The 13,292-nt window shown below is 38.8% G+C and overlaps 1 protein-coding gene across 1 annotated transcript; it reads right to left on the reverse strand.

Annotated features, from left to right (window-relative positions):
• Positions 1–3,050: 3,050 nt before the first annotated feature.
• LOC115799742 (sialoadhesin-like) lies at positions 3,051–5,908 on the reverse strand. The gene is made up of 8 exons (XM_030757015.1): positions 5,775–5,908; positions 5,535–5,602; positions 4,970–5,341; positions 4,165–4,461; positions 3,835–4,095; positions 3,566–3,656; positions 3,339–3,473; positions 3,051–3,237 (listed from the first exon to the last, which is right to left on the reverse strand). The coding sequence occupies exons 2-7, from the start codon at positions 5,572–5,574 to the stop codon at positions 3,392–3,394; spliced, it is 1,143 nt and encodes a 380-aa protein (XP_030612875.1). The 5' UTR covers positions 5,575–5,602; positions 5,775–5,908; the 3' UTR covers positions 3,051–3,237; positions 3,339–3,391.
• Between the last annotated feature and the right edge of the window lie 7,384 nt (positions 5,909–13,292).

Raw genomic sequence — 13,292 nt, forward strand, 5'->3', positions numbered from 1 at the left:
TGTTGTAGCTTAAAAGAAATCTTGTATACACACACACACACACACATTATAAAAGTGTTGGTCAAACACTTTTATAATACAATTAATCAGGCTTTAAGTTGCTGAAAAGTTCTGTTATTAGTTGTGTAATTTTATTTGCACCACAATTAATGTAACAAAATGCTGTCGTTCAATGAGTAACTGGGTTTAAATAATCTACTGTTCATTTTTGATTTTATTAACTGTAAAATGAGGTTTTGTGTTACAAAAAAAATTGAAAAGCAAACATTTACTGAGATATGAATTGCATATGTGTATCTGATTTTTGTGTACAGTTTGTAGTCACTTTGTATTATTGTGAGTATTTTATCAATTATCAAGACCACCTGTTTATACCTGAGTATCAAATTTCATCACGATAGACGAAAACTTTTAACATTTTTTATTCAAACATGTTCAATTTGTTTATAATCTCAAGAATAATGTAGACATTTCTATTGTTATTACTTTTAAGCAATTTTACCATTTTTGGTAAAATGGTAAAATAAATACATGTGTGAAATTACCATAATTATACTTTTTGACTGCTGACTTATACTTGCAGATGTTGTGTACAATAATAAAAATGTTTTTCACCATATTTTTGATGTAAACTTCCATTATTAGACAACACATCTGTTAACAAAGAAATCCCTGTAAAATGACACAAACTATCCTTTTGTGTCATTTTCACTCAGTTCATCAATTTTTAGATAAAAATTTACAGCATGAAACTAGAATCTAACTGTTTCATCTTTTAAATAAACATTGAATATTTGTGGATAGAGTGGATTGAGCGCTGTATTGCAATATTTTGCATGGTGATATTGCATCTATACAGGGACACCAAATAATTTGAGCTTCCTCCTAATTCAGAGCAACCTAATGGCTCAGTCACATGAGTGAAAATAGGACAGCAGCCTCCTTGCATCTACAAATAAATAATTATAAAATAAACAGTCAGTGGCTGCCTGGTGATTGTACTACATTTTTCACATTCTGCAACTGATTTCAACTTGTGGTGAATAATTTGTTGTCCACAGCTTGAGAGTATTGCACACTCACGGCCACTTTTGATTGCAAGGCGATGGCACAGGTCACCTGATAGTAGGCAGCCTTTCTGCAAACAGTTGCAGTCTGACTGGGACTGACTGCAATCACTCTGAGCGAGATTGTTGAAGGTTTGTGAATAATTGCTGTCTAATTTATAAATGCAGACAGATTGCCAGCATGTTGACATCATTCTGAATGAGTCAATGTCAACGGGCACAGTTTGAGGTGAGTCGACTCAACTGGCTGTCAGCTGGTTGTATTCTGGTTATTTTCCTATAGAACAGGAAGCTTCCTGAGCAACAATGTAATAGTTAAATGTGAATTCAGTGACAGTGTTGGTATGCTGGGGCTCATTTTGCAGCAAGTTAAACAAAATCAAAACTGAAATGAGAACTTTATCATATTAGATAAAACATACTGACAAAGTTTAACTTTGAGGACATAATTTGCTGTTGAAAAAAATGTGACAAATAGTAAAATATGTTATTGCAGTACTCCACATGTTGCAAAATGTTAAAAATGTTAATATTGTACTGTGAGTTGGTGCCTATTCCAGCTGTCACAGGGTGAGAGGCAGGGTACATTGTGTACAGGTCACCAGCCCATCACAGGACTAACACAGAGAGACAGACAACATTCACACCTATGGGCAATTTAGAATCACCAATGAACCTAACCCCACTGATGTAGCTGTGAGGCAACAGCGCCACCATGCTGCCCAAAACAGAATGCATCAGTTTGTAAATCTTTAACCCATTTTATTCATGAGAAAACACAGAAAACAGCTCAAATGTCTGAACTGAGGAAATGTAACATTTCAAGAAAAAAATGAATTTGATGGCAGCAGCATGCATTACCTCAGTATCCCAGTTCACCCTCAGAAAGGATTCGGGATAAAGAAGATTCATTTATGTAACAGGAAGAAAGTCCATGTTATTTTGGAGACTTTTATTTGCAGATTTTTATGAGATGGAGAGGAGATTTCAGCCACTAATGTAGAATTGATTTGCATTGTTTTGTGCTTTTACTTAAACAGATTTGCTGTTTAACAGTAATGCACTGTTTTTGTAGGATTTTAGGTCATTTGAGAACTTTATATTTAATACTTGAGAACCAATAATGTCCAATAATGTTGAAGGGACTTGTGTAATTATTTTGTCTCATTTGTTGAACATAAATATTATTAGTTATTAATAATGTTTACTTTAACTTGCTCTTTCAAGTTTCCACTGTTGAATGGATACTGGCTTTTTTTTTTTTTGTTCATATCTCCCAGTTCTGCTGACAACCTTCATCAGGAACAAAGTTCAGCTTAAAAATAAAACAGCACTGGAAGTCAAACCTAAGTCACAATCAGCTGTGTCATATAATGAGGTGATGCGCTGTCCCTGCTGCTGTTCTGCATGGGCCTGAACCCCTCAGCTGCGAAGAGTGGATCCAAATACAGATACAGGAGTGGAGTAACAATCAGTCACCTCCTACAGATGGATGATCAATCTGTATGCCAGGAGTGAGTGAGTCCACCTCACCACAATACAGTGATTCTTCAGAAATGCTGATATTGTGTTTTCATTTTATACAACAAAAATGAGTAACACATGCATATGCTTTGTACAGACTTACTGACGTATTGGAAAACTTCAATTTGATTTGTGCTTTTTTTTTCTTCCCAAACATGCTAACATTCATCCCTTAATGTGATCTCTGGGTGATTGAATCAGCCTTTTATTCAGTCAGCAGCATGAATATAAATGTGCTCTTTTTTCTGGTTCCTCTTCACAGACTGAAGGAAGAAGTGAAGCAGAGCCTGAAGGAGCCTGAAGATGGCGCTGAAATCCAAAAAGTGAGATCAGAGCAATGATGATGAAGTTTATTCAACAAAAAAACCAGAATACGAAAGAATAAATTACTGTGAGAGTATTATTGGCATTTAATCACCAAATATAAACAGACGATGTGACAATAATAAGTCTGCTGGAATTAAAAGAAAGAAACTACAATTTTCTACTGTTGGAGTTGATAACTTGACTGGACTCTGGGACAGAAGAGCTCAAGAAACCAAGAACACAGAGGACACTGAATGAGACCCAGAGTTTCTTTGTGGAGATGGAGGAACCTCACAGGAGGACGACCATCACACTGAGCATCATCTCATTAACACCATCACTGCAGTCAAACAAGACGAGTGGAGAAGAAACAAGTCGTGTATAATTGAAGAACTCTACAAACACTTTAAGTTCTCACTAACTAATCCTTCAGTTCTTCCCAGTGAATGAAGTGATATTTTGAGGCAGTTTGTCCTCCTGGACTTGCAGACACTTTAGTTGTTGGGCTGTGATGTAACTCTGCTCATCTGACAGCTTTCTGTCTCTGGTTTGTTGGAGCGTTTTGATCTGAACCAGCTGAAAGAAACAAAGAACAAAATCCTTCTTGTTTTATTACAGACCAGTTAGTCTGTCCATGAAAATGAGTTTGATAGAAACTTTTGTCTCACCACTCAAAGATGACCAGTGTGCTCACAAGCATTATGATTCCCACAGTCTTCAGTATAGCGAGGACACCAAATAATATTTCTGCCTGTTCACCTGTAATGCAACAAAGGAAATAAAGTTTGATCTTAAACTTCAACAAACTTAAAAATTAAGACTTTGATGTCACACTGAAAGTCACTGCTGTTTCTGCTGTCTTGTAAGGTATACCACAAAGAAAAGAAGAAAAGATGCAACGACTGAATTCAGTAAAATAACTGATGGCTAACTTTACCTTCAATATTCACATGAATCTCTGCTGATGTCTGATTACCCAGATCATTAGTGGCCACACAGTAATAAACTCCTCCATCTGTTACATTGAAGCTGTAAATCTGTCCTTCAGATACTCTCACAGGTCCATCTGTGCTCTTCTTGAACCAGGTGAAGCTGCTGACTGGAGGTTTGGCTCTGCTGGAGCAGGTCAGGTTCACCCAGCTGCCTGCTGACACCAAACCTGATGGACTGATGGATGCTGAGGTGCTTTTAGGAGCATCTGAAGAAAAGGGTGACAAGAATTACATTTGATCAATCTTCCAACTTCATAAACTAAATTCAGTCTTACATGTAACACTGAGAGTCTCTTCTGTCTTGGTTTCTTCTCCTTGGTTCACAGGATATCTGGCAGAGCAGTTGATCTTCTTTCCATCATGTGTGTCTGACAGAGTGATGGTCTGCTGGATTTTAGTTGTAAAGCTTCCATCTGTGTTTTCCTCTATTTTGTTGTGAGAGTCTTGTTGGAGATTCCAGGTGAGTTCAGGAGGGGAGTGTGGACAGGGAGTGAAAGCTGAGCAGGTTATAGTGACAGACTCCTTCTCCTTCAGATCACCTGAGACTGTAATCTTGGGCCTCCAAGGAGAATCTGTGGTTTCACATCAAACACAGGTTGTACACTGATGATACAGTAAATACAGTCATGAAACAGATGGAGATCAGTGTGGGTTCCTGATAGTTTTTATATTCCATGTCTTTGCTCTATAATCAGGTAACATAACATAAAATCATCATTTTAAAATTTCTTCCATGTAGTAAAAATGTTTACATGTTGGAATCAGCACAGAAAGCAAAATGTTATCTTGATTTTTCATTCTCACTAATGTTAGAAAGGAGGAACTCGGACACTAATCAGCACTTCCCTGTTTTAACTGTCAAAGTCAGAACATATGTAGTATTGTTATGTAGTATTGTTTCTAATATTACCATCATGGTAGTGCAGACATTTGGGGATAACATAAATACAAAATAATTAAGAGTCTGATTTCTGTAACATTTGACCTGTTAATAACTCTTTGTTGAATAAACCAAAGCTGCAACTGATCAGACATTTTAGTTTTGATAAAACCCTGATGATGAAAAGAAAACTGTCTTACCTTTAACTGTTATTGTAAGAGGATCACAAACAGCAGTTCCCCTGACGGGCCAGTTCATAATCCTGAAGTAGTATGTGTTTGTATAAGTTGTGGTTAAATTTGAAAACAGAGTTGTGCAGTTTTTCTGTTTCAGGTTTCCTGTAATATTCATTGGATAGATGTGAACTGTCCCACTGCTGTTGAAGATCACATTTTTAATACTGGGATCATTTTTGATCCATGATCCAAAGACAGGTCTTGTGCTGTCAAATGGTTCTGGTCCAGTAACATTAAAGTTACATGGGATTCGTAAACAAGATCCACTCAGAGCTTCCATCTCTGTTGGTGCAGTAATGAACAAGTATGCATATGGAGGACAAGCAGCCAAAGCTCCTGGAAAACCAGAGATTAACATTAAAAGATAAAAATCGACATGAAAATGATAAATTGATTTCAGCAGCCATGATCATTTCTGGTATGTTTCCTTTGTGCCATCAGCAGCTTCAGTATAAAGTGTCTGACTTTGTAAAGTATCTCTATCTGCACTGATCTGTCAGACTGTAAATGACTGAAATGAGACGCTCACTTGGAATAAAGAGGAGACTCAGTAACATGATGGCTGTCATGATGTTCACAGATTGGACCGTCACAAAACTGAAAAACAAAACACACAATTACATAAATGTTTGATCAAATCAGGAACTTGCCTCATTTGATGAAGCAATAAAAAAAAGCAAAGTGTCATTGAAATTAGAAACATATTACAATAAAATGCAGCAGTTATCTTTTAGTGCAAATTTAGTAAAATGTAAAAATGTTTTCGTACCAAATGAGCAGACTGCTACAGAGGAGAGACCACAAAGTAAAAATCAATGTGTGATTCCAGCAGAAACAGACCCAGTGAACCACTTCTCTGTTTAGATGTTGTGATGTCAAAGCAAACAGACCTGTGATGCTTTTGGTTTTCTGTCTTTCTTTATTCACTGTCTGCTTTTTAAGTTCCCATCATGCACTCTGCTCTCACTCCAACCTTCCTGCCTCTAGATTCTCCTGACAGCTCCACTCACATGTGAACCTGTTCATCATTCATTAAATTTCCAGTACATACACTGTCTGTCTGCTACTTTGTCTCTATGCTTTACAGTGTTCTGCTTTTTGAATCTGTGTTCTGAGCTTAATCATATTTTTGTGTTTTTGCACATATTTTGTACTATCCGCTCTTAGATTTATGTGCACTTGTGTTTTATTGAAATAAAGACTCTTTGCATTTCATATCCAACTCCTGATTTGTGCTCTTGGTTCACAGACCCGCCCTCTCAGGGCTGTAAAAATATTCAAATTGCTCCCCTTCCTGTAAAATAACTCAAATATGACTGATGCAGGTTATCAGAGGCACTAATACACAGAGTGGCAGATCACATGATTGAGAAACTTTGGTGCAGAAATTTTCATGTCTGTACTCACACAGGCAGCAGAAATTGTGTCTGCATCTTTCTGGTGACCAACTTCCTCAGTGTGTTTAAAAGTTTCTGCTTTTATTTTTAAAAAAGTTGTTTATCAGTTGAGTCAATCAGCCAAAAGCAAACATTTCTTCATTTCTAGAGTGGTTCCTTCATCAGCAGAAATAAGATCGTGAGAAACTTCACAGTAACACCACAGCAAGTGCGGTTTGTTGTGTTAACAGAAAAGTCATTCTTGAATGTTAAGTCACATCAGCTTTGCATATTCAAATGTTAGTTAACCTAAAAAGTTAATATAATGCATGCGTCAGGTTTATATTCTATGTTAATATTAGTGTTTGGGAATCATCCAGGTGACCTTGTCAGCATTTTGCAGCTCAGAGCACTTTTCCTGCGTCACAGAGCACCTTGCATGGCTGCAGACTCTAGTCTTATTGGAGAAAATACACACACACACACACACACACACACACACACACACACACACACACACACACACACACACACATCCATCCACCCATCCTCTAATACTTTCTAACACTTCATTTTAACCATTGCTGATGAGACATTTGATAATAAAGGTTTCATTGATCAGTGAGTCCATTCTCGTGCAAATCAAATATTGATGTTTAGTCAAAGCCGCCACCCATGAAGCGTCTTTTAGCCTCGGTCCCATTAAGCATGTGTGACAGCAATAAACTGAGACAAACAGCCTAACCTGACTAAAGTGAAAATAAAGAACCAGTGAAAACAAAACTAAACAGTGAGTGAAGAAGGACAGCTTCACAGTCTGGATTTATGCCTCCATCACCCACCTGCCTGCTTATAGGTTCATTATCTCTCTACCCCATAAAGACAACATTTGATGACCTCCTCTGTACCATTAATGATGAGTTTTGACACTTCAGTATAGATCAGTAAAGATGTGGTTTGACAACCATCAGAATAGTTTCTGTTTTTTTTTTATAAGTGTAACTGCATAGGCAGAGACCACCCTGATTAACATCTATACACACACAGTCCTTTTTGCTGTATAAGCAGGTCTGAAATATGACAGAAACCACTCAGTTGGTGGTTATGTATTATGTTTCTGAGAGCTCTGTTTTTTTGTTTTTTTAATGTGAGAGCATCTTATCTCCTCTTGGTTGTTACCTTTGAGAAAGATGACGTGATGATTCAACCTGATTCTCAGAAACTGTCCTGAGTTCATAAGAATCAAACTCAACATAAATCTACTTTATCAAAATGCTGTTTATTTAAATCATCTGCATTAAGTATAAATGTGCTCTATTTCTAGTTTGTGGTTCCTCTTCAGAGACTGAAGGAAGAAGTGAAGCAGAGCCTGTAGGAGCCTGAAGACGGACCACCAGGAACTTTTTCTGCTGCTACAAAACATCAGTTGTGGTCAAATAGTCACATTTGCGTATAGGAAGGTTCCTGACTGAGTGAGGTGACCTGGAAGTATCTGACTGGCAGCCTTAATGAGAGCTGGTCAGATTTTCTCCCCACAGGTGAACTCTGAACATCACAGTGCTGTGATAAAATCTGATTTTTATTCATGTTTTGAACTGCACGAAAAGAGGCATATCCGTCCCCGTATACTGACGCGGGCGCCGCTAGTAAACGGCAGCTTTCGTCAGCATAGGGGGATGCGCATATTCGTTCGCCTGAGACGGATATGGTCGTTTACGTACCACTAGAATCAGCGGGGGGTAAAGGTACGGGGGGAGCCGGCAGGCGCGAGGTGTTAACGACTCCATTTTACATATGAATAGCAGCGCCTCAAGCCGAAGCAGCGGCAAGAGACCCACGTGGCTTCTCAGTCATTGGATGATAAAAATGACATCACAATTCAGTATTCACATGTGATTGGTTGGTAGATCTGTCCCCCCATTGGCCTTTATAAAGACAGGCCTGGGTAAGCCCCTCCCTAATAAATAATAACCCAGTAATAAAAATTATTTTTAATTATTATTTCTGTGATATACCTTGTATGTTATGTTGTATTCATGCCATGCTAATAACCTCAACTAAAAGGAATTCAATTAAGAGAAACAAATTGTGAGGCACAAGTTTGAATATTTTTTTTTGTTTTATTTATAAAGCAATATGCACATACACACACACACACACACACACACACACACACACACACACACACACACACACACACACACACACACACACACACACACACACACACACACACACACACAAGTGTGTTTTGCTATCTTTGTGGGGAATTTCCATTGACTTCCATTCATTTCTACAGCCTAAACCTTACCTTTACCCTTTTCCTAACCCTAACCATCACATACCTAACCCTAACCCTAACCTAAACTCAATTCATACCTTAGCCCTAACTCTGACCCCTGACCCAAAAACAGGGTTTCCCCTTGTGGGGACAAGGTTCCAGTCCCCACAAGGAGCAATTGGTCCCCACAACGTAGTATATGTCAGGAAAATTGTCCCCACAAGGTATTATAAACATACACACACACACACACACACACACACACACACACACACACACACACACACACACACACACACACACACACACACACACACACACACATATAATCTATATATATAAAGAAAACAAAAACATTATGACATATAATGCTTTGCTACTTCTGGGCCTTGTGGTGGTGGCTTTCTCTCAGAGCATGCTCCAGCATACAAACACTTATGGTGCACAGTGTTGTATTTAGGGTGAGCTTCTAGTCTGTCTTGCAGTTTGGCTCAGAGGTCACTGAGCTCCTGGCTGGGGAAGCTTGGGGGTCTTAATCCAGCCCGACACGCCCTCTGAGACGCCATCCTCCTCATCCAACATGAGGTCAGTGGTGACACCGTCCCAGAAGGCAACCTCCTTCACTGCCAGGTCACTCGTCCTCGCCTCCAGCAGCTGTTGACACAGAGCACACATTAAGTCATTATGAAATAATATGAAATATTGTGAAAAATCAGGAAACTACACTGAAAGTTTGAGTCTCTTGAGTTTGAATGTACACATAGCAGATAAGACCCTGAATGCAAAAAAAAAAAAATTAATCAGCCCATCTTTGTCATCAGAAACAATGGTTGTGTGACAAAGTACCAACTCCTGCATCCTGTGAATAAAAGACAAATGAACAAGTACTTTGAAAAAATTTAACACTGATAAAAGTACTTCAGTGAACATTCGGGGACACCAGAGCGGATCAGCTGAGCGAGCAAGTGCGCAGGGAAGCGGAGCTCCACGACGTTAAGGTGAAGAATAATAGGGAAATCTTAAAGAGACTGTTAGATTGGCTTTTTTGGGGGGGGGGGGGCAAGCAGGAACTTTCATTTCGGGGTCACGATGACTAAAATGTTTCTCTCTTAATAATTTTATGAGGTTGTTATCAATGCATTTTTATATGTGTCGCAGCTGTAGCGGCAGTAAAAGCAGACTTGTGAACTGGGTTTGTTTCTTCGGTAAATGCTTTTATTCTGGCTACATGAGCTCTCAATCTGCGATGCAACAGCTCTTTCTACTGCATTTCTGCATAAAAAGATGTTTTTATTGCCATAAAATAGTTATTGAGGGTGGAGTGATTCAGGCGGATCACTACTGAAGGCCTAGGTGTGAAATGCACGGCCGCCACTGCTTTTTATATACATTTTGGGTTGTTCAGAAGAAGCCAGATTTTATATAAAGAAAAAAAAACAATAAGTAATATTTTCCAAAAATAAAACTGCATTTCCAAGCTAACTACACAAATACAGCAGACCAACAAAACAATCCAATACGTCTTACTGGCTTCCTTCTTGCACGACACTGGGCAGAGTTTTTAATGGCTGCCGCCCTTTCCAGACCGTGAGGCTGACTGTAGCAGAAGTTCGGCGAACCGTCTGTAGGTTTTTCAAGAAGCTGAAAAACATTTTTGTACATTGTAAATAAACACAGTGTAAACACAGTGCATACATAAACAATATTCAGGCAAAAAAAGATACTTACACACAATTATATCACTGTCCACGCATTAGAAACCCACTCGCGTTGCGAGGCGAACAGTCTGTGGAAAAAAACTTGAAAATAAATAAGAGTAAAAACATTTGAAGTTCTTCTCTCCTCCACACATTGAATACTGCTGCTTTGTTTCTGATTCTTACCTCTGCAGAGGATCATACCGGCTTTTATTGGATTCAGAGTTGTGCAGGCCGCGAACTGCTTCCTGTAAGATGAAATAAAAATAAGAAACCAAATCACAATACGTCTGTCAGCTTACTGTGACCATTCCGCCACTCTTAGTATTTTTGTTTTAGAAACGACCAAGTCTTACCGCAGTTTTCGGATCGTGCTGCCGTCTTTTCCTCGAGTCCTTCTGTAGGTGAGGCTTTGTTTAGAGCATGGAGTCTCTACACAATAGACGCCATGTTGTCTTTCAGTCGCGCTCGTACAAACTTGAGTAACTGAGTCGATAACCCACTCACTGCAGCCAGCAGCATCTTCTCGTCTGCAGCGGGGCTGGTTGAGGCTGGCCGGTAGAGAGGCCCGCTTTCACCGGGAGATTCTGGGGTGTTGAAATATAGACGACGTCCTCCATTGTCGTACTGGGAAAGCAGCGTAGACAAAAACCGCCATTCAGTTTGAACGGAAGAGAAGGAAGGCACTGATTGGTCCTACAGACCTTCAGCGTGATCCCGCACGTGATCTGTATTGTCCAATCACAGGCGAGGAAGCTGCCACACGGAAATTAAATTCATTTCATTTCAAGTGAATTCAATTTTATTTATATAGCAGCAAATCACAACAAACAGTCGCCTCAAGGCGCTTTGTATTGTGGATAAAGACCCTACAATAATACAGAGAAAACCCAACAGTCAAAATGACCCCTTATGAGCTGGAAGATGTGTTGTTCACACATCAACTGTCTGTTTAAGCAGGACAACTGAGAAGGTGACTGTTGCATTAAAATTTTCCTTATTTTTTTTTTTATTTACCTTTTTACATTTACATTTTTCTCATGAAGGTTTTGCTGATATCTCTTATGTACATCCATGTATAGCAAAATAAAAGTTTATACATTTTCGTATTCCATCTGCCTTGGTAGTCTTTAATGTCATTAATGCATGTGAACATTCACTGAACGTTTATAGCAGCGTTCATGGGATGTTGTCTGAATGTTCAATGCTAGCTGGGAAGCCACTGCACAGGAGAGGATGATGGTGTGACAGACTTTTTGTTACAGTGAATTAGACTGAAAACTGAGTATGCTTTTCAATGAAAATAATGCTTGTGGTGTCACCAAAATCAAGATATAGCCTTTGTTTATCTCCCTCAGTCCACTAAAGTTCAGGGTTCACAAAAAACTCCATGACAAAGGCTCACAGACAGAAGCTCACAGCCTTATTGGAAAAAGGGACAAAAGCTGAAAACCTCCAAAAATATATTTCCAACTAGATAATTCAAATTTATAAATTAGAATGATTTCTTGTGAGATTAGTCTTGTTTGAATGTTTTGCTGTAGAAATAAAAATATGTTGGTTACAACTTGGGAGGGGTAGACCACTGGTGAGTACTGGTGACCCCTGGTGAGTACTTGATTTGCATTTGTATGACTCACAGAAACCTCCTTTACATATGAGAACCTGCCCTAGACCTGAGGAGAGGGGGGAGCTGAGGGAGCACTGACACAGAGAGTCCACGGCAGTTTCCCTACAGTTTACTGTTCTGGCCAAAGCCTCCTGCTGAGAGCCCTAAAACTCAAGGTGCGCGGCAATATTACATACAAGAAACTGTCGAAAAACCCACTTTTCATGCAGTGTACTGCCCTTCCACTTACTCATATTTTGAATCTCTCACTTGACACAAATGATATTCCACAGGTTTGGAAATCTGCCTGTTTTTCCCTCCACAAGGGTGGTGACCCTACTGTTTTTAATAATTACAGGCCAATCTCCAAATTGTCAGTTTTAACTAAGGTTTTGGAATCCTTTATTAGTGACCAAATGAAGGATTTTATAAATTTTAATAATGTTTTATCAGAATTTTAATCAGGTTTTAGAAAAATGCGCAGTACAACAACAGCTGGTTTTTGACCCTGTACAACAAAATCTTTACAATTTGTTTTAAATGCGGACAAAACAAAAGTCATGTTGTTTTCTAACACCAATTCCAAATCTAAATCTGTGAGCCTGCCCGTGATATCTACATCTCAGGGTACCCAAATCGAATGTGTATCAGAGTACAGATGTCTTGGGATCTTAATAGATACATCTCTTTCTTTAACTCCTCATATTCAACAGTTAATCAAGAGACTAAACCTGAAGTTTTTATTTTAGAATTAAATCATGCCTTTCAGTTGAGGCAAGGAAAAAAATGGTTGCTGCAACATTTCTTTCTGTGCGTGACTATGAGGATGTTCTGTACATGCATGCTTCATCAAAGAGTCTACATGCTCTGGACACTGTGTTTCATGGAGCATTAAGATTTATTGGTGCGTTCTTACTTAAAAGTGTGTACTAGGTCTGCTTCCCTCCTACCTTCAGACCCACTTGCAACAGAAGAGTTCAGGTCCTTACACTCTGAGGTCTCAGGATTGTTTGTTGTCTGTTCCTAAGGTCAGGACTGAGACAGGCAAAAAAGCGTTCCAATGCATTGCTCCTTCTACATGGTCTCAATATGTGAGTTTAAGGGACTTTTAAATAACCTGCAAGTGGCCACACTGAGCTGTAGATGTTTTGTTTGATTTTTGATGACATGCTTTTTTTTTTTCTTTTACTTAATTATCCTGTTGACTCGTATGGCTGTTTTCTGTTTACATTTTTTTTGTGTGTGTGTTTGTTACAGCTGTCAGGCCCAGGACACTCTTGAAAAAGAGATTTCAATCTCAGTGTGTTTTCCTGGTTAAATAATA

This window comes from Archocentrus centrarchus, chromosome 20 (genome assembly GCF_007364275.1).
Source record: "Archocentrus centrarchus isolate MPI-CPG fArcCen1 chromosome 20, fArcCen1, whole genome shotgun sequence".
Taxonomy (NCBI): domain Eukaryota; kingdom Metazoa; phylum Chordata; class Actinopteri; order Cichliformes; family Cichlidae; genus Archocentrus; species Archocentrus centrarchus.